The sequence below is a fragment of the Lissotriton helveticus genome, chromosome 6 (genome assembly GCF_964261635.1).
Source record: "Lissotriton helveticus chromosome 6, aLisHel1.1, whole genome shotgun sequence".
Taxonomy (NCBI): domain Eukaryota; kingdom Metazoa; phylum Chordata; class Amphibia; order Caudata; family Salamandridae; genus Lissotriton; species Lissotriton helveticus.
This window is the reverse complement of record NC_136067.1, coordinates 1,678,304,476-1,678,327,442: the sequence shown is the minus strand read 5'-3', so window position 1 is coordinate 1,678,327,442 and position 22,967 is coordinate 1,678,304,476. Positions and strand designations below refer to the sequence as shown.

General features: G+C 41.2%; 1 protein-coding gene across 2 annotated transcripts in view; it reads right to left on the bottom strand.

Moving 5' to 3' along the window:
• PLCB4 (phospholipase C beta 4) overlaps window positions 1-22,967 on the bottom strand; it is a 1,076,851-nt gene that overhangs the window by 157,178 nt on the left and 896,706 nt on the right. For both annotated transcript variants that reach the window (XM_078649526.1, XM_078649527.1), the window contains 3 exons: window positions 21,982-22,084; window positions 13,186-13,350; window positions 12,266-12,470 (listed from right to left, as the gene is read on the bottom strand). In XM_078649526.1, coding sequence (XP_078505652.1) covers window positions 12,266-12,470; window positions 13,186-13,350; window positions 21,982-22,084 — 473 coding nt within the window. The remainder of the gene's footprint in view (window positions 1-12,265; window positions 12,471-13,185; window positions 13,351-21,981; window positions 22,085-22,967) is intronic.

Sequence of the window (22,967 nt, the reverse complement as noted above, 5' to 3'; positions counted from 1 at the left end):
CCTCCCCAGGTGAGACGTAGGGAGGCCCAACGAGGAGAAATGTTTTCAGTCACCTCTTGTGATTGTTTATGTGAAGAAAGTTGTCCCTTACTGCACATAAACAATCATTGAAAGAAATGATGTTTTTCAAGCAGCACTCATAGAAATTTAAAAACAACATTTCATATTTTTATGTGCAGCAAGGGACACCTTCCTGCAAATAAACAATCAGTCCCCTCAACGCAGGCACCCTTGCTCTATGGTGCAAGGGTGCCTGGATCGGTACATGGCAGCAAATTGTGCCCCAGCGCAAGGGAGAGCAAAGGAATCCTTCATATAGTCATAGATATGACGCATCCCTGTGCTTCAGAATTAACGAAGTGCAGCATAGCCAAATGGCTTGGGGCGCCACGCTGCATTAATTTCTTGTAAATGAGGCCCCTGGGACTTAAAAACCTTTTGGCTCCAAAGACCTCTGAAGGACTAGGGCAAACCATCAACGTCAAACCAACAAAGGTGTGTTGCAGCTAGGCCATAGATTCAGGTTACTTGTGCTTGGAGTTTTTCCGCAGCAGCAAATCTGCTTCTGTGGGATGTCGCAGAGAGAGTATTGTGAAGTGCTTTTTAGCTGTAGCTTGCAGCCTTGGGCAGATGGAGGAATGCAAGCTCCAAAAACATGACCAAGTCTGAACAAAGAAATCTTCACCGCAAAAGAATCTGACCTGCAAGAGACATTCCTAGGGTGCAAATTTTGAAATTCTTCCACTTTGAGCTTTACCACAAAAAGTCAGCATCTACACTGGGACCTTGTCTGACAGCTAACTGGCCTCATGGAGCTCTTCTCAGACACAGCCTGTGTCTTGCCCTACAAAGGATTTTTGATTTTCATTGCAGAGAATAGGTCAAAAAAGAAAAAATTCCAACCAGGACAAACCTGGTGTCTGTAGCCAACCTGCACTCCATCGTAGCTGGCCTTAAATCACACCTAGGTTCCAGTCAAGCGCAATCAGATGACCGTGATTGGTGCTTACACTTTTTTAGCACTATTTTTATTTAAAATTTCAAAACTTCATACCTCTGGTTCCTGCTATTTGATATTTGTCATTTTGGTTTACTTTTGTTTATTATATTATTCTCTATTTTTATAAATTGGGATTGGGATTTTTTATTGTGTTGTGTTTTCGACTTTTATCTGTTTAGGTAATTCTAAAGGCTTTACAAATGTTCTTATTTTAAGTCTGTCAGCTCTGTGCAGTTGCTAGCAGGGGTCCAGCATAGGTTTACTTTATTGAAACCTTTACTGCACTTAACAAGATAGTAACATTGTTACCATTGGCAGACTCCCATCTATCCCAACTAATAATACACTTTCTCACAGTGGATATGTACAAGTGGTCGGACTGGGAACACAAGAGTTCCTTAGTTTATTAGACAAATATACATATGAGGGTATGTTATGTTCAAACACACACATGCCAGGAGGATGCAGATGCAGTCACACACAAGCCAGTTAGGCAGGAGATAAGGGGATAACCACAAAGAGTGGTTTGTGTTCATTAAGGAAAGGTTATATAAATTCTACATGGAGACAGAATTTTCTTGTGATGTGTCTTACTCTATGTTGTTTGATTTACGTGAGGATGATTCATCTACACAATTAAATATCAAGATACAAAGCACCTCACGTTTTCCTTGTACACAACTCAACCTTCCACACACCCTTTCTTTACCATTTCCCAGTCATGATTCAAATTGCAGTTGATCATAAAATATAAGGACAAAGTATTGCACTGGTCAGATTTCACATGCAATAAAAATAGACCAATCAAAATGCAACAAAAATCTTAATTATAGTGAACTTTCTCTACGGCATAGTAAGACAGGGACTGCCTTCTAAAAATGCTTATGTAAGATGTATTTTTTACATTTTTTAAGCTGACATATAGGATACTAGAAAAAGGTTAAAATTGAAGGCCCCCCTAAAAATGTATTTGAAATTTCTTTAGAAAAAAATGGCAGACACAATGAGGAGTGAACCCGACCGTCAAGTCCACTAATACCTGAAACTAGGGGCCATATTATCAAGTAAGTGCGATACATTATCGCCGCTTTTAACGGCAGGAAACTGCCGCTAAAGCAGCGATAATGAGCTTGATAATATGCCCTTGTGAATTCCCATAGAAGTCCGGGTTCTGGTGTTAACCTGGGCTTAAATGGGAAGTCACAAGGGCATATTATCAAGCCCATTATCGCCGCTTTAGCGGCAGTTTGCTTCCGATAAAAGCAGCTATATTGCATCACCCTTTTTTGATAATATGGCCCACGGTCATTTGAAAGTCTTTTTTTTTTTTAAATAGACATAAATGCTTATCTGTAATGCCCTGGCATGCACCTAATGATACACAGCTAGATGGGAAGCAATTATTAGCCAGCATATTGCAAATAATTGATTGTTTGTCTTTTTCTCTTTTCTACCTGCCTTAAGGACTACATGTGTAGAAAGGCCTACTCATAAACTGCATTTTGAAGTACGTAAAGAAGTGCTATAGTAGTACCACTAATGTACTACAAAATGATGTTCCATTACCTACAGCGAAGAGGCTTGCCTCAGTCTCTCTTAACTTTTCTATGTGGAGTTTTGCAGCACATATACAGAGATCTCCACATGTGTGGTCAATGTTTTAATAGCAAATGTGGGAGTGATGGCAGGAGTGGCTGGATAATGAGGGAATAGTTACACCTAAATTGTAAGAGCTCAAGGAAGGGTTATGGAGAGGTACATGGAGGGATATATCAATACTAATACCTACCCACAAAAGAGTAAGCCCACTGCTATTCACAAATTACACTTCTGAAATTGCTTCAGCCAAAGAAGTCCCTGCACAGTACTAAGTGTGCTCCAACACAGCCACTGAGTAAGTCCAACACTAAACATTGCCACGCAAGGATACTGCAACACAATCTCACAGAAAAAATGGTGGCAGAGACAGAAAATTGTACGCCACAGGAAACAATGTTAACAAAATAAAATTACTCGGCTTCAAAAAAATAAAAATATATAAATATAACTTTATTTGAATGTAATTCTAACATTTGATTCAACATTTTCAATAAGTTTACATTGGAGGTTTAAAAAATCAAATGTTGTCTTATCACTAAATACCAAAACACCAAATGTGGATAGAAAATTTGTTTTCGTTGCTGAAGTGTTCAAGGCCGTATCAGGAATTAGCAGACAAGCAGTTCAATCACAAGGCACTAGAAAGAACATGCAGCTACTTATGATCATTATTATTGTTGGTGTTATTATTATTATTGTTATTATGATATCATGTGCTCAAAGTGCACTTTACAACTCGGACACCTAAATGCTCCTATGTCTCTTCCGCCAGAAGTGACTGGCAGAATGCTATGGTTACACGGTTAGCTCAGTGCTACCAGAATTGTATGCAGTGCATGAGGGGCAGAGGGGAACAGCCTGCTGGAACTGCACTGTACTCTCTGTAGGTTGCCACTCCTGGCAGACACCCCTTCTCGAGAATTTGGTGGCATGTGCTGGGCAAGGCATCCCCTCACACAGCCCACAGCCACAAGTGAAACTTTTTCTAAGGATGACAGTCCTTAAACATTAAACCCTCAAATCGTAGTCTGAAATAAGAGGAATCATAGTATGCCAGTTTACTAGTTCCTGCAGCAGAAACTTTCATAATTAAGCCCAATAACACATTCAACTACTCCTTGAAGTACAACATAAGGAAATTGCTGGAAATGTAAGAGTTTTCTTAGCTAATACTTAAATGGATTGACAAATCATTCTACTAAAATATGCTAATATGCATTTGTGCCATAAAAACAATATGGATTTCTGTTAAACATCTTTGAATAAGCACTGCTGCATCAATAAATACATCATGCACAATAAGATATAATTTGTTATCAAAGTAAATGAGATCAATGCACCAATCATTTGAGTGTCCTACCAACATATGATGGATCTGAAAGATGTTTTCTTGGAAGGCTCCTATAGAGTAAGTTTATATCACTACCTCTTAGCGACTCCCTCACCAATGGAAACTCACCTCCTTACTCTTCACCTCCCACCATTACTGCTCACGTGCTTCATGTGTAAAAAAAAAAAGAACATTATGAGTGTAGATGCCCGCATTTTGTATTTTGTGGTACCTTGCCTCCTTCTCCCTGGCACTGCCTACTTCATCATTGGTCCTGCCTGCATAGACACCCCCCAAAGCTTGATAGTAGCGAGCGGCCAAATGGAGTGAGTCTACCTGCCTGAAGGGGCTTAGACAGGTACTCCATCAGAGAAAAAAAGAGTGTATTTTACAGCACAGTGTTCATTAAAATTTTCTAAAAGGTCATAGACTCTGAAAAGGTCATAGGCTCTAGAAAGGACATTCGGGTACTTTCATGGTAAGGTCTGTAGAGATAGCAAGGCAACACCACACACCACAACATTCATTAAGCTAGTCCTCATGGCACCGGCCAACTCCATCTCGAGACTGCTGTCTTTCTGTGCTTTGCTCTGGCGCAATTGCCATTGCATTCTGGTGTCCCCACAAAGTGACACTCTAGGCAGTTCTTTAGAAATTCTATACTGTATAGGTAGCCCTGGATGTACGCTTTACTCACCCTTCTGTGACCATGGCCTCTGTGCAAAGCCTAGGGCCTTTTTGCATTCAGTGACACAGTCTGCTGTGACACCCAGTTGAATGAGCAAGTACTTATATGGCCACCATAGGCTGTACTTCACAAATAATGGTGCAAAAATACCCATAAACTTGCTACAGCGTTGAACATAAGAGCACAGTCCTCTTCCAATGGTGGCCACTGGACTAAAACAATTCAATGGACTTGGTGAAACACTTTCCAAAAGTAAAAGGGAAGCACTAATGGACCTGTGAAGTTGATTGTGGGACTGCAGCAGGACAGCAACCCTTGTGCCCGCTCCTCTCATTGAGTGGACAGCACTACAGAATAACTGCACTAGCAGTGGCTAGTATCGAGACTTAAAATCTAAAATTAAAATCTATAATCAGGTAAGATTAATAGCATATAGATGTGTGTTAGATTCGAGTATCTAGACGAGATATGATAGACAGCACTGTAGGCTTACAGAAATGATTAAGGCAATTCCCCAAAGTGTATGGAGATGAAATGCATGCTTTTATACCTTTTAATCAATGCTGTGGAGAGCAATACATTTACACCTTTGACCAAACACTGAATATTTGTAAAATGGTAAAGCATGGCAGCCACTGTTTTGAGGTCGGACTCCCCAGAAGGTTGAAATGCCTACATTTTCGAGAATGTGTACATTACAACATTATGTAACATGTTCTTTTGTGATGCCAACTATGCATTTATATGACTATGGGATTCTTCCTAAATTAATAAACATGTTTAGTTATATTATTGTTTATATTGTTTTTTATGCGAAGACTGAAATAAAACAAATGTTAACAGATGATGAATTAATGTATTTGAGAAAGTAATCGGTTTGGCCCTGATCACCCTAATTTTTTGCTTGATACTGGTAGTAACTGACTCTGATTGTTCCCTGTGCTCTGTTTAACAGGCCCAGATCCAGTGCTCGTCTTTACATGTATATGGTGGTTGGGTATAATTACAATTGGCAATGACAGGCCCCTGTGAGTCCCTAGTATATATTAAGGCAAGGAGGATTCAATCTACCTGTAAGTCCCTAGCAGCCGCGCCGGTATTGGGAGTACCGGCGGGCGGTGACGTGGGGAGGGGGAGGGGCAAGGTGGGAGGGTAGTAATGTATGGATCACGGACCTTAACAGGTAAGTAAACATATAAATAAATAAAACGAATTTCGTTGCACGCACTGCATCGCATTTGGTGATGCAGTTCTTGAAGAAGATATAGAAGTTTGGTGAAGTTTGAAAACTTTTTAGTAAAAATCTCCACAAGTTGTCAGACTCAGCGTTGAGAGTCAAGCCGGCGACCTTCACACACGACCCAGCCTGGATATCAGGTTCGTCCCGATAAAAGCTCCAGGGCTCCAGACTTCCAGGATTTCACGAGGTCTCGCAGAAAACCAAGCTGAAGACGTCAATGTGAATCTGGCCAGAAGAGGAGCCTCGCTCAACATCAAGAGAAAAAGCTCCAGCAAAACAACTAAGTGCAAAGGTAACATTTTGACCGAGGCCTCCCGTTTAGTGTATTCAACCAAGGCTCCATCACAGTGGGCCTCAAACTTCCCAGTCTCAGTTTAGCACTATAGGTTTTTAAGCACTAGAAAGTGTTTATTCTTTAAAATGTCATATCTCCGGTTCCCTACATTGGATTTATGCCTTTTTGCTGTTTATTAGTTCATAAGAATATAACTATTGTCATAAATTGGTGTTGGATTCTTATTGTGGGTTATACAGTTTTACTATTTGATATATTGTGTTTTTACATACTTTACACACCTGTCTCCTAAGTTAAGCCTGCCTGCTAGTTGCCAGCTGCCAAGGGTTGATTAAGAGAATAATTGACTGAGATCTTGACTGGACCCTTTATTGTGACTGTGGCCTTATTACTAGTGATAGGCCCCTACTTATTACTACTAATAAACCGCTTTCCAATAATGTATACTTTTTTTTTTACTCAGAGTAAATTAAAAAGATACTCCTTTAAAAAGAGTGTTGCATCCCAAATAAAAAGGCTCCCTTGAGAGTATATGTTTTGTTTCATAAATAATTTTAAAAAACAAGAAAGAGTTTTGAGGATAACTATTTCTAGGAAATAAAATCTGGTGTTCATAACTTTGAATCCCTAGTTCGTACTGAAACCCACTATGATTTGTGAGAAAACACTGTGGTCCCATCTGCCTAAAATCCCAAAAGTTACTTGTTCTTACTCAAGATGGGTACATTTTGCAAACTAATAAACAATTAAACCAACCACTTGTAGTAATCGATCTGGCAGTGGTAAAGCCTTGGAAATGGAATCACTTTGAAAGAGAACACACCGTCCATTCCTATTAATAAACCTCATAGAAAGAAACTTGGCAAATGCCATTACTACTGTAAACTCATCCGTAAAACCAGCAGTTTCTTCTATTCGTTTCCCTGCTCCTAAGTATTTTTGCTCAAAGGGCCTCTAAAATTCACAACTCTCTGGGAAGTCTCAGCAGTGCTTAGAAACAGTACAAAGGTAGTAATAAGAGCTGCTTAAACTATGTTTTTTCCTCATTTCACCAACACCAGCTGGCAAATTAAAGGCAAAGGATGGAATTTGTCGTAATTCAGCAAAAATAGGCCGTCTGCATGCCTACATACCATGGTAACATGGTAACTGTCCAGAGTGACCCGCCCAGACGAGATGAAGCACTTTGAGGGTGCTGAATCTTTGCAGCTTAGTTATACACTCAAGAGCTGTGTGTAGTTCAATCTGAAATTTCAACACTCCATAATAAAATCTCGGTACCACTGGACCCACAGCACCACCTGCCTGCAAAATGTACCCAGGGAGAAAACTATTCTGAGGTAGCTCAGCAGGTTGAGTAAGTGCTGCTTCTATCTGCATATTATGTTTAGGCACACTTGGCCTTTTGACACTTTCCAATACTTGTTCCAGATTCATATGTAGTAATGGGCGCAAGATGTTTTCCTCTCTCTTCAACACTTGGTTTTGAGAGGACCTGGACAGGAGGTTCGGCTGGGCTGTTCATATAGAAGCAGGACCAAGACGGATTTGCACAAGAATGGGTCTAATCTGAGGTGGCAGGGTGGGCAAAATTAAAAGAATGGACTGGGATCTGGCCCGAGTAATACCAGAGGCTGAGCCGAATCCTCGTTTTTTACCCATCGTTTTTTTGTTTGCTCGAATACATGTGGAGACGTTGTGGTTCTGTTAGCGTGTGCTTGAATTATCTAGAAAGACTTTCAAATTGATACTGGTTGAAAAAAACCAAAGGTAAGTATTATAACTAGAAAATGTGTTGCAGCACTCAACAGATTTGCTAATGCACATTTACAAATTTATGAAAGAAGAGAAGGGCTAATATTTTTTTGTCTGATGATTGATTCTTTGTTTTTATCCCCTTGAAGGTCTTGCTTTTCTTTAATCAATTATCTATTGATTCACATTTACCTGGGTATTATCTAAAAACAGGTCCGTGGTGTAGAACAAAGAACTAAACACCATGGGCCTTATTTATGAAGGCCTTGCGCCGCCGGTGCATCACTTTTTCCCATGTTAAAAGTGGCGCACCGGCGGCGCAAGGCCTTCATAAATAAGGCCCCAAGATTTGTAGAGAAGCTAAGTAAATTCTCCGCACAGCCTCTGGCAAATTCCTGATAATAACAACGTGTGCCTTCTGCTTCACAGCGCCATGCCACGCGTCGCTGCACCAACAGAACCGTCCCTACATGCTAGCGGATGTAGAAAATTAATATTACGAAGGCATTCACTACTAAGGCCAGGCATAATTTCTCATTACCTTATAACGAAATACATTGCCAAACGTATTAAAAGATAATTTGCATATATTTGCAGCAGATAAGGGTATGTTTTACACTGCATTTCAAAATTTCTATGTGTAGCACTGGAAAACAGACATTTTCTGTTAGAATTATTTGCATTATTGTTTATAATGTGTTAGATGAGGGTTCAGCTGATGCACGTAGACAACAAAAAAACAGAGAAGTGATCCCGGATGTTCATTTTGTTGTTGACTGTGTGGATGCCAACATGTTGGTTGTAAGGAATCTGTCTTTTACGCTACAAGACGGAGAGACTGCAGTCTTGTTGTGAGCTTTAACTGTGCTCCTATACGCCCTAGGAAGGCTGGCACAAGGTGATACATTCGTTTTCCAACGGGAGACCTTAGCTGCTCTTCAGCACATAGTTGAAGCAACAAGACAGCCATCAGGAAAGTGTAAGGTGATGTTTGTTATACACAACCCAACCAAAGAAACAGCTATAGAAAGAAACAATTCAGTGAAAAGATATAAAGCACCTACATTCCTGAACCAAATGTATTTACAAAGAAAATATTTCATGAGGATAATGTCACAGAAATTAAGAAAAGCTATAAGAGTCGAGATTACAAAGTTATTAACCTTAGAAAACTGGCAAACTCGCTTCATGGAAGTCTACCAAGGAAATAGGTTTAACGTGCAGGTGATCCCTAAATAATCATTGTAGAATTCGATAAGGTAGCCTTGCCTGGTCTAAGGTTTCCACGTTCAAACTTAAAACATTTTCGAGAGCAAGAAGCGGTCCAGTAAGAGTGATCTCAAGCCAGGTCTGAGATGGGTTCACAGAGCTCTAAGTGATCCAAACCCATTTGGCATAGAATGCTGTGAATATGATAAAGGGGTTACCAAAGACAACCACCCACTGCAGGATGTCAATTACACATTTGATAGTCACTCTACCAGTTCTTTGGCTGTTGTTTCCTTGGTGTACTATCTGTATTTGTGTCACTGGATCAAGTCAGTTGCATGTATCCAGCAGGGTGACCATGATGCCTTTGTCATCAATCGGTTTTCTTAGGTTAAAACGCTGAAGGACAGTCTCTTCTTGAGTGTTATACAGTTGCACGTTAGTGAAAATGATGCTTGCCAGCCCTCCATGTCTTTCTAAATACCTACAAAGGTGGATTTACCACCCATAACAGAGCAGGCAAAATTAAGAACACAGAAAGGGAGATGTTTAGGACAAAGACGTTTTTTTAAGCAATTTCTGATACTATTTTGTCAGGAATGGCTCCAGTTAACTAAGCCATTTAGTAAAATGGTTAAGGGGTCCTCTATTATTTGCACACGTCCACATTTCTTTTGAGAAGCTTACTAGTAAATAGAGGGCATTTCCAATCTTTTAGCAGGTTTCCTCTAAGACCTTTAGGCTTCCAGGCAACACACCATATGTAGAGGCAAATTTCCTATCATGCAGCGAGCAGCCTAGGGAAAGGCTTGAAGTCCTGAAACCCTGCACACAAGTTCACAAGGTTTTCTTACATAACCACTGAGCAAGTACTTTCAAGCAAAGATTCAAGCTAGAGGCTGAAGTAACTCACTCAGTTTTTGTCCAAAAGACAAAGCACACTTTCTTCTACCGTAAGCATGTAATTTGTCATGTTTTGGGATTCATGTGATGATGGGATATAGGCTGTAGGTGATCTGGATTGGAAGCCACCAGTATGTGTGTAGAAACCATTCTGTGGCTAAAGTCTCCCACATCACCTTTCCTAACAATACTATGTGTCTCCTGTAGGTGTAATACCCTAAATCTACGCATTTCTCAATTTTCCAAGAGTTCCCTTCAGTAACAATTCAAAGTAGTGGAAGGCTCACTTGTAAATAAAGAGGCCTTCTTAACCTCTTGGGCGCTCATGACGAGGTCAGCTGTTCATAAGCCACGGCGTTCCGGTGCTCATGACGAGCTGAGCTCGTCATGACCGCGCCCGTTACATGGAACTCTCGCACGCTGGGCTGATTCCCCTGCTGTGCTGAACGTTCCATTGGAACGGGCGTGGTCATGACGAGCTCAGCTCGTCATGAGCACCGGAGCGCCGTGGCTCATGACGAGCTGACCTCGTCATGAGCATGGGGGCGCTGTACACGCCCCCCGCCCCCCCCAGCACAGCGGGGGAATCCCGCCAGCGGCGAAGAGGCTAAGCCTTACAAGCGCATACACACACAGGCAATATAATCCTGGAGGAGAGCACTTCAACATAGTGAAATGGTTGTAATCATTCAAAGCTATAAGGTGAAAGACCAGAACAGGAAGCAAACTCAGGTTAGCCTAATAACTTAATTAGACACTCTGTAGTTGGGCAGGACAAGAGACCGTCTTTGTAGAGCTATATGGAAAGGTTAAAGACATTCTCCCTAGTATAGATAGTGCAATTAGCAGGAATTACAATTTTCTGGAAACAATACACTATTTTATAGTTCTCATACTACAAAAACAGTACGAGACTAATTTAATTTAAATTTTAGATTTGGTTGTTTTGAGCCACATTTTATTGCAAAAATGACCTTTACAAAGTTGCACCAGATGCATTTTGTTATATTGACTGTGGTAGAAATAGAGCTGCAGGAAGAGCTTTTCATATTTCTGTGTAGGTAGCAAACAAGATCTCTTTAGACATTTCACACAGTGGTGAAAATGACAAAACTGGCAGGTATAATGCCCTTGATAATAATATTTGACACCTCTCAATGAAAGCGTACTTACCTAGCAAAATGAAAGACTGGTCTAGTGTTACCAGAAGGTACACTAAATCCAGGTGGATGAGGCTTGGTCTACAGCTACACAAAGTGGAAACATTGCAGAAACATTAAAGGCAGGTGGCATTCACAGAGGCTTATTTCAATACTTAATTTGGAGAGGCATGAGTTACTGCTCATGCAGTAGTAGTCAGTGATAGGATAATGAGCAGCCATAAAAGAGAGAGAGATCGTCATCATTAATAAAAAAGGTACCTGGATCTGTTAGTAACTTCTGATTAGATCAGTGACTAAGGGCCCCATTACGATGCTAGTAGGACCGGCTAAGGTGGTCCAGTTGGATGCGGTCAGACCGCCGCGGTCTCGTCAGAAGTGGTCGGACCAACCATCAGAAACGATGCACGCATTGTGTACTTTGACCGACCACTGAAAGATCGCTGACTTAGAGAGCCTTTTTCCCACTGCCGAGATGGCTGTGGGAGAAAAACAGCATCCATTGGGAAGTACAGGGAACTCCACCTGCAGTCTGTATTACGACGCAGGTTTCTGATGACCTGACCGTGGCGGTCGAACCTGCTGCCTCGATTCATTGGAAACAAAGGATTTGGGGTGCATAGTCATCCAAATCCGCTTCTCCCAGCAGTCTTCATCCCATTCCCTTCTACAAGGTCTCCTCTAAACCTGGGCAGCTAAACCCCAATTACTCTGATCATGTGGGTGCCGTAATCCAGGTATGTCTGTCTGCGGTATGTTTCCCCGTTGACTGGACTGTGCAAATTTCAGCCACACTCCAGCCAGTCTTTGGCAAATAAGGCCATATGCTTTTGCAGAAAATATTTCTGAAATGTATACATTCACATGCTACCCAATGGGTCTAAATGATTATCTTTTGCATCATCTGGCTTAATGGCTTAAGCTATTGTTGATGAGGTAGCTGATCAGCATTTTGTAAACGAAAGGTTTGTTTATAACTGAATAACAGAAGGGCAATATTGTACTACGACTATGTGTATGTCAATCATCACTATCTTCTGAAAAAACTGTATTTCAGGTGCAACATTTTACATGTGCTTTCCTTACCTCCGAACCCATCAGGCACATATGTTTTCAGAACGATGTTGCAGAAAATTGTTGGAAGGGATAGCGGCTTGTTGCCTTCGTTTCTGAGGGAGATGTGCCTGTATCCCGCCTGAAGGCCATCGAGAGGCAGGATTCTCTGGCCAATCAGCTTGCTGTTGTCATCATACACTGCGATCCTTACAACAGCGAGGTCAGGCAGGATCACCTGGGTGGGCAGGAATCAGAAAGTTTCACTAAAGGCGAAAGCCAACAGGCACAGCTGGGTTTGGTGTATTTGGTGTCTACTGAAACAAGTTTAAAATAATACATTGGATCCTTAGGTACTGGCCACTAAAAAATTTAAGTCCAGGGCACTTTTATCATAATATCACACATTATTATTTTTTATGTAAGAAATGTATCAATACACAAAGTCATGTTGGTTACCGCAGGAAACAGTTTTTGGTAAAGGGCATATTAAATCTGCCAGTATCCTCCAGAGATTTAAAACAAATCGATATTGATTATGCCCACATCTGATTATTAAACATATTTCCAGGAGGAGTGACCTTAATAAGTAGAGCCCCCTGATATATGCAGTGTCTCCAGCTGCCTTGAACTATGGTGTTGACCAGTGCAAGTGTAATGTGAATAAAACTGTGTCCACTGAATCACATTGTTTCATCAGCTGTTAATAATTTAAGCACACCACCGCTGAATACAGAATGGCATTGTGCAGTATCGCCATGTGTTTCTATGCACTAAACACATTATTACATAGAGAAAAAATAATTCTATCATTGCATGAATGCAAAATCCCTTGGAAAAACAGGTACATTTACGAAGACTGCTCAAAGGGCTGCATTATAAAGCTCAAATAACTCTGGGGAAGTGTGATTTGGACTTCAAATTCCACAGCCTGTGCTTTCAGAAGGACTTACCTTTCGGAAAACAAATGACTCCTCGTTGTAAACAGGGTTCAGACCATTGTTCATCACCATACGTGTCCTGAATTCCTTCCGTATTGTGTCAGTTGGTAAGCCGTACATATCTACTTCAACATATGTGCCAATTTTTTTGTCTGATAAAAACTGTCCTGATATCACCTATGATGAAATAAATGTACAATGAGCTACGGTTTTACATGCAGCAAACGTTATAGAGGCATCTAATCAATTACCCAATAAGAGTTAATTTAACAACAGAAAAAGACTGTTTACAATTCAAAAACCTATCGGACTGGAATAAAGGCTGCACTTTCTCTGTCATATATGTGTGGTAGATTTGCCCTGATATGTTGATATTGAGACCTGCCGCTATACCAACAAGCATTTGCAATGCAATAGGTCTCGCATTTGTGACAGTTAATTTCTTTTGGTGATAAAAATGACAGTTTTTTAAAAACTTTTTTTGTTAGTAGTGGCGTGATGATATTTGCATAGTGTTAATGCCATTTGTATGATCTTGCGGCGCTGGAGAGCCTGAAAATGGGAAATAGGGTATGAGGGAGGGAGACAAACAAACGTAATATACTGGCTGGGAATAAGAGAATTACAATTGCTCAGGAAAGGGCTGCATTTTAGAGTGTGTGAATGTATAAATGCTGCGTAGAAATGGGAGTTAGGAATGCTGCCTCATAAAGTAAAATTAACGCATTGACAAAATAAAAGCTGCGCGTTCTGATTTAAGTAATGCCATGTGTTTGCAGGTGCGTGGGCAAGCTACTTAAAGTATTTAGAAGGGGGAGGAATGTTTCAAGTTCGCTGCCTAGGTGAGACAAAAAGTCCGGACAGTACTTTGCAATGCTTATAATGTAAACTACATTTGCCATAACCAAAAGTATGGTTGGCAAAAAATCCAGCATTGGCTAGACGTGTCAACTGAAACCACTTGCAAAGCAACACTGTTTTACTTGCGCCAACCGACCGCAACTCGGAACATCCTTAATAAAAATGGAAAACAACATGCAAATACCAAAACTGCTTTTTACCTAAAGCGGAATTTATATATTGTGGGAGGTTGAAAGTGTTTGTTCACACGCTAATAAAGTTGGATAAAAACCAAACAAAAGAAGCTCTAGCGGAAGAGACGTAACAGGCAGTCTCGTACTTGTACCATGTAGACTTCCATTCCCAATCGCCATGGCTACATGATTTCTAGGCGTTCCTTCCAGCTGCTATTTCTGCCGGTCATGAGCAGTGGGAGGGCGGCTGGGTGTCGAGGTGTCCTAGAGGAGGTGGCGCCTCTTCACCAGTGTGGGTACTTCCTACTTCCCCACCCCAGACCTAAGCCACAGGAGCCACTCGTGAGCCAACCACGACCACACATAGAGACTGGAACTCATACATACAAACTATAAAAAATTACTATGTGCAACTTGTATGCTTCACCAAGTCTGTTTATGGGTAGCCCCTCCCCTGCAAGCCACTCTCTCACCCAAAATTACAAACAGAGGTGTGTGCCAGCCAAGCTGTATGGTTGCCACTGCTTTCAGGAAACCTTAAGCACAAGCATGCACAGACTAGGAACAGCTGATATTCCTTTCAATCCATTTCCCAAAACAGGCGTAAAAAGATCAGTCACTTTAAGTGACGTCAGTCACCAATGGGGACTTTTCCTTTATCCAGACGCTGCTGACTTTTCACGCAGCACTGGCACGAAATGCTAAATATTTCATGAAAACAATTCTGTTTGTGTAGAGTACATTAATCAGAAAAATAAAATAATATATTATTGGGAACCTGAGCTTTTATTAAAAGCTCAATGTAAACATTCTCTTGGGATTAACCGAAAATGGCCGACGACCAGGCACAGGAAATGGCACTGTAGCCAGGATGTGATGTCTGCAGGAACGGGGATAGCCAGGGTGACACTCACTGCTGCCAAAATGAGTTGTTTCCTACAGGCTGGTGCTGCAGAATTCAGGAAACAAAACTACCTTTGGCATGTCCCATTGTAAGTCTACGCAAGGTGCGTGGTTTTTTCACATTTCATAATAGTTTGAAAAGTGCATTTTGTAGAAATGATTCTATTATTCACATCATTTTAGCTTTACAAATGAAGCTTTTTTCCAATGTTCCATCCTCGCCCCATAAATCATGAAGCTGATTAACACATAATGGAATCCGCCAAAAAGGGACTTCAAAGACGTAAAAGAAAACAAGCATGAGGGAAAACGAGTGGTGCGTGCGAGACATGTGGTTTCAATTATCGCGCCCGTGTCTGGGCACGATAATTGAAACCACATGGCAGCGGTGCGGGTAACCGACACCAATCGGCCATGGGCGGAGCAATGCGCCCGCCTTTGGTCAATTGCGTGCGGTCTTTGATAAAAAGACACACGCAAAGGCCAATAGCGTGGGCCAAAAGGAAAATCACACGCACAAGCGTGTGCGATTGCTAGGTCCGTTTTGAAACTCCCAACAAGAGGTCTCTCGCTGCACGAGCAATGCTGCGCACTGCAACGCTAGGCGCAAGACCTAAAAAGGGACGATAAGTTACCTAGAGGTGGACCGGCTGCGCAATAATCTGCAGTGGGTGAATGGCAGGTAAAATTGAACATGGGAGAAGTTTATTCAGTGGGAGTCCAGGTTACTAGCACAGGAGTGGATGAATATTATATACTGTGAGATGGGATTAGGGGCACTCATGAAGAGGTGAAGAAGAAGGAGACCAAGGGGCAAGTGAACTACAGGTGCTGAATTTTAGCAGCATTGCATTAACTATCAGTAGTTATGGAGGTCACTAGAATATCAAGGAAAAAATATTGTGGGACCACAATATTTCGTAGGTAAGTATATATGGTTACATAGGGTTATTAAGCTAAACTTTGCATATATTCAGCTTTACAATATTTATATTTAGGCCTGGGTGGTGTTCGCGGAGTTCAGTGACAAAAAAACTCAACGGAGTTCCGCAAGTGGCAGAGTGCAGTGAGAACTGCTATTTCTGTTGATCTTCCTGCCGCTCGAGTAGAAATTCTACCCGAGTGCCAGCTTGCGCTTGCCAAATTACCACTGGTGAGCGCGAGCAGGAAAAAAACTTTGCTGCACTATGCGGAGCGGAGTTTTCTTCACCCGCGAGCACTGCAGTGCCTGAAATGGAGAAAATTCTGCAAACTCCCCGAACGGAGCAGAGTTCACCACCCAGGACTATTTATATCCTTAAGGTACGAAGAGGTGCATGTCGAAATTTTGACTTTCAAGAACTGCATTTTTCATGTAGTTTTGAACCAAACCAATACACTGTCAACATCTGGTGATGAATCGCTCCTTGGCAGTTGTCAGGAACACCACCCCTCCCTGGGGTTACCATGCGTAAACAATGATATGTCATCATGCAAAATGTTTGTGCAGCCAATTACCTCCATATGTGGTTTGTGTCCATTGAAAATGTTAAATGCACACAGCGGACTGGTTTGTGGTACTATTGAATGTACTGCAATGACCAAAACAATGCCCTCTGCCTCCCTAAACCAAGACTATAGCAGACTTCGGTTGCTGGCATGGTGCTTTCCGAAGTAGTGTCTCTGTGGTTTGGAAAACATTTCTGCGTCAGAAGGTTTTGTATAGTCTAGTTACCATATGTCTTACAAGATGTAAAAGTCCACTTTTTCCTTGTGCATTGCAAATGTACATTAAACGTGCCAACAGGCAATCTAAACCTAAGTGCAATAATCTGACTTTTAATGACCACAGCTATTTGCACAGATTTTGCTGATGTTTGGACCAGGAAAAATAATTCACTCAGTCATTTATCCACTAATAGTCAGCAGGAGTTCTCCTATTATCAGCTAGTGTGAACTGTTACCGACATGCGGTGATCTTAAATGACTACTTCTCAATCAGATAATTATAAATGTAGGTGGGCACATAGCATTGCAGAGTATGTTGGTTTTCTCTGCCTTTATATTCTTCACTTCTGTGTCGTGGGAAAATTCAGGATAATTATGAGATTTACAGTTGACCATGCCAAGCATACATAGATGGCGTAAGTGTTGTCTATATATACTAGAAGCACCTTCCACTTGGGAACTTTAAGGAAGATCTACTATGAACATAGAGAGCTCATCTTGATTAATATTGGTGAACCCAGCTCCTCTGACTTGTGCTAGGCTCAGCAAAGTCAGTGGTGGCTGGTGGACAGCTACTGGTAAATGATTATGTAGTGGATACCTTGCAAACAGGGGCGGCTCATCCGCTGTGCCGGAGGAGCGTCGCCCCACTGTTTTTTTTGGAGTGCAGAAGCAAATACATAAAATGATAATAACTTTTAGTTATTATCATTTTATGTTTGGCTGTTTTGCGGGTGGGCAGGTGGGTGGGCACGGCTGCTCTGCGAGCAGGGCAGTGGAGGAGTGGTTTGCCCACTCCTAAATGTGCGCAGTGACTGTTTGGTCGGCCCTCTCGTGAAGCCCAAACCAGCCATGCACGCTTTCCCACTTCTCCATGCAGGCTGCATTACAGCCTGCATGGAGAACATGCCCCCTCCAGCCCCTGGCTGTGCGCTGTGTCACGGTGCTCAGACCAATCACAATGCTGCAATTGCAGCGTTGTAATTGGCTTAGGGGAGGGAACCTTGCTGCCTGCTTCCAGTTCCTGAAGTCGGAAGCAGGATACCGGGCAGAAGCAAGGTACGTGATTGGATTTTTTTTTTTTTTTACGGCACCCTTCTCACCCCCCACACCCACCTCCCTACTCATGAGTCATGCCGGCTCCTGCTAGTTGCAAACTCACTGCAGTGAGGTTGTGCATGAAGGCTGACATTTGAGCAGGCACAATAGGGTGTCCGATTCGGACCGATGTGCTTCCCTTGGAATGCTCTCTTATTGCTACAGGAACTACCCGTATTTCTTTTCCTCTTGATATTTTAAATTTTATTTAGGTATATTGACTTGTGGCCGCACCATAACTCTTTGTCCTTAACACTTACTTTGAGTTAATGAAGCCACAGAGTGATGTAGGCAGAGTCCTCGGTAGAATTAGTCTATTATATGGCAGTGACAAAGGGTGGGCTTTTCCAGATTGGATGACTCGGTGATTGTGGCTCACAAGTGCTGATTGTGGCTCACGAGTGATGGGTTTATTAGGTGAGAAAGAGAAGTAAGTGAAGGGAAGATATGCAGGTCTGTGTTGTAGGTCATGGACTTCTAATGTCCAACCAGTATGTGAGCTGAGTCCTAAACTGGAGCTCCGCGATTACTGGATGGTGATTAACACCCCAGTCAGAGATTTGCTTTGATTGTTTATTTATTAGGAGCCATTTAAAAAAAAGTCATTTGGTTTGTTTTGAAAGTTAAGTTCAGAGTGTGCCCGATTGTTGGACCCTGCACTCATTGATCTTACCCAGATGTTTTTACCAATTTAACTGAAGTTAATTATTTGCAGATGCATGGGCTGATTACATTCTCTTCTACGGCTCATAGTGAGGTAGCAGCATCTTCAGAAACATTGCAGTCATGTTCTATAAAACTTAGCATATGTTGTGGAAAACATCTGGGTACCATCTTAGACTTACTCTGAAGGTCACCGGTTGTATTTAGGGTCGGTTCTTCTTTACGTTCTTGATTCAGATGAAGGACTAGTCTGGCCACCTGATTTTGCACTATTCATAGCATGCAGGTGTGTTTATTTGGGGTAGATTGTATAGTTTACATTGAAGTAATAATTGCATTTCCGTTATCATGACTACTGAAAGCATGTGAAGACGGTAGGTGAAGATCACTGTGTTCATTCATGCAGTATGGTTGGCAGTAAGATTTCTGCATTGAGTTTGAGTCAGTTCTATAGTGTGTGACACACAAGTGGATTACTTGCAACCTATATTTCTCCATTTTACATCCGAAGGTTAAATGTCAGCCTTCTTCATACAGTAATCTACATGGGCTTGCCAATTAGTGATACTGGTTTGGCACACTGATTAATTTTTCAACTGAAGATTGACCTCGGTTTCAAATACAGCTGGGGTAGTTTGATTTCCTGTGTCAATTAGCTAATATACATTTTAAAGAGAGGCATTTTCAACTAATCCACGTTCTACTTTGGACTTGTTAATGGAGGAATGAACAGATCCATTCTAAGATGATTCTGAAAATTCTCTTTAGATCTTTTTAAGCACAAAAATATTGTCAATCATTTCATAAGCTGATATACATCTTAACACTGTATCTCTCAGGAGCCAAAAGCCTCTGTAGTTGTCATGTAGCAGAAATGCTCTTTCACATACAACTGATATGATCTGCCAAACTTCTCTTTCTAGAATTTTTCAGGAGTACATAAAGTTTAAGACAGATGGGTAGCTGGGTAGCATCATGGGATTTGCAATGGGTTTCTTAAGGAAGTGGCGATAAATTCATTTAGTGGGACAAAGGTGGTGAGATGCACTCCGTTTTTCATCCTATCCTCTTTGTTTATCAGTTTCTTCAATTTCACTTTGAGAAGGCGTGCATACTTGTAAGCGCTCCGCCCAATTGCGCCGCAATTATAAAGCCAAAACAAGAAGTACGATTTAAAAGGAGATGGAAGCCTTTACTAACCTGTCAGCACACGAAATGTTAAAATTCGGTCCACATTTTAGTAAACGCATTATGGCACGTGACAGATTATCAGAGAGGAAATAGAAGGTTCAAATGAGAGAAGAGACTGTGATTGATAGCGAGCAGTTAGCGATAATGGGGGAGGCTGTGGGAACGCAACTAGGATAAACTGTGTAGTATAACTACAAGTGGATAACAGAAAGCGATATGCAATACAAGATATTTTAGCCAAGAAAGCATATGTCACGGTAAGAGTACAATAAGTGTGGGGATACAAGTGTATTCAAAGAGTTTTGGCATTTGTTGGTAACACAGAGATAAAATGAAAATTCGAAGAGCAATACCCATTTAAGGGCTGTCGAGTTAATGTTTCACCATACAGATGTGCAATGTTGAGGTAAAGTAGTGATTAAATGGAGGTTACATTTTTAAAGTACGAACATAGATAAAGGAAAAATATATGCAGCAAGATTTTATAGCTTTCAATCATTGTACAGATTTGAAATGTAAACCGGTTGGTTTTTGTTGGAAATATATGATGTGTGAATAATTGAACTAATGGTTTAAATGTATATTTTTCGTAGATACCGCTGATGAAGGGTCGAATTCCCGAAATGCATTGGGTGCTTTTATTAAAAGCGTAACAAGTGGAACATTTTATGTCCCTGCGTGTTTGTGAGAAGTCATGAAATGATCAAGCAAATGTGTAAAATGGATTGAATAAACCAAAGGAACAAAGGAAATATGGAAAAGGAAAAATGGATACAATAAGGAGTAATGAATGAATTTGAGTCATTGGGTACATTTGGCAGTGCAACTTGGAGATAAATTAATTTCTCACTGATTCAATTGGCCAAGGAAAGCATCCCTGAGAGAACATAGAGCCACAAGATGCATGATGTCAAGAGTAAGCACTTGGAAGAAATGAATAAGGCTATTTGAAAGTCTCATGTGCTTTAGACATTCAGCGCCTCACACGCTGCCTCGATATCATCCAAACCTTGATGTTACACGCCTGCCTGAAACTCAACCCAACCAAGACAACATTTTGTTATTTGGAATAAGCAGTAAACATGAAACAGTACACACTGGGCTCAATGACATGAACCTTAATGGCTCTAAAGCTCAACTTTCACTAAATGCCAAGACACTTGTGTTCACTATGGACACTAACCTGATCCATAAGGACATTATCAAAAACACAAAAACAGGCTGGTACGAGCTCTCTCTTATAAAGAAAGTGAAACCATTTCTTCAGGAAAGCGACTTCACAACAGCTGTTCAAGCCTTTACACTCCTGCATCTTGATGGTGGGAAATCTCTGCTCCAAGGCCTCCTAGATTTCACACTGGCACCACTTAAGGTCATCTTACACACTATAGTGTGTCTCCTAAGGGTCTGAAGAAATATGATCACATCCCCACATTCCGATGAAACTTCATTGGCTATCCATGCCAGCATGCACCATCTTCAAAAACTAACTGCATCATTTAGATAACCATCACAACCAGCCCCCCTACTTATCTTGCCTACAAGTTGGCCGTTTCTGGTGGTTCTGAGAAGACTCACAGACATGGCACTATCAGAATGCAGACTACGAAGTGTAAAAAAGTCAATACAAAGCAGGGGGGCATTTCCCTTTAAGAACCCAGGATCTGAATCCTCATCTTGTATCCATTAGAACCACCCTAACTCTGGGAAAGAGTTGAATGCATAACTTTTTTTTAAAGATTACTACACTGCAGTACATTAACAGTCCACAAACCAAGTATCTCTCTATCCCATGTCAATTTTAGGCCTGTCTTTGACCCCAATAGCATTTCACTGCCTTTTGTCTAGATTCGCACTATGGAAATACCACATACTTACATGCATACATATATATACATACATGTATCATGGTAGACAATACACAAATAGCAGACTGCATTCCTGTTTCAAGCATCACTACCTCCACCTCATTCAGTAGGGTTTAGTGTTTAGATTAACAGCGAGAGCACTAAATGTAAATGTTCAAAAAGTATCAAAAATATATTTTTGTAAGATTGATTGACACCCTAAACAGAATAAAAAAGTTGTTTACAATTCGTACAAATACTGCTGTGCCAAACCTGCATGGCACTGATCAGTAACACCCAACATTTACTTAGAAGAGTATTTAAATTCAATGAGGAACACTGAAGTCTTAACATTCAATTCATACCTGTACAGAACAAGTAGCTGCAATGACACCATCGACGGGTGTTTCAGAGAAAGGGTCAAATGTTCTGTCCGGGCGTCGCATAAAGTCTGGTTTGAGGAGGTACCTTAAAAAGCATTATAGAATGTCTTATCAAAATTGGAATTTGACCTGTTTTATAAAATACTACATTTGAGAGGTTGCAGTCACGGGCAAAATTAACAAAAGCGGCCAATTCTACGCATTGTACACATATTAAAAATGCATCAAATATATAGGGAATGGGTCACTAAAATCTCTAATTTAAACTGGTGCTGCAGTGATTGGTATTTTAATAAACATAAGATTACGTGAGAATCAATGTTGCAAATGTACAAATCAGCATCCATGGTATAATGGTAAGTACAGGTAAAACTCCAAGATTCAACTGAGGAATGGGGAATTACCAGGGGGAGTAAGTAATTCTGAGTCTCATTCCTCTAGTAATTCCAGATTCCCTCAGAGCTTATACCAGAGCTTTTGACTGCTCACAGCAGCTGAAATCTCCAGCTGATACAAAGCAGGTCCGCAGCTCACCTGTGGATCCCAGAATCTGATGGGGTTGGTAACTGCTGTTACCAGCGACACTGGATTTACCGGATCCACTGGAATTAAGTGGTCACTCATAATGATTGTCTTGTTATTTACACGTGAATGTCATAGACCTCATGTAACACAATGACACTGTTTCTGTCATGGAAAACAAGGTGAAATATAATAGTGTGCTTAGGAACTATTTCTAGTTGGTTCCTCAAAACGAAGGGGCAGATTTACAAGCCCCCTGCGCTGCCAGTACGTCACTTTTTGTGACGCACTGGCAGCACATTTCTCTGCCCCATATTTACAAGGACAGGAAAAGCCACCCTGCTCGGTTTTCCTGTCCCTGTAAATATGGCTCCTTTACATGCAGCACTTTGCGTGAAAGGGGCGTTCTATGGGTGTTGCTGTGGTTGTTCACACGCAACACCCAT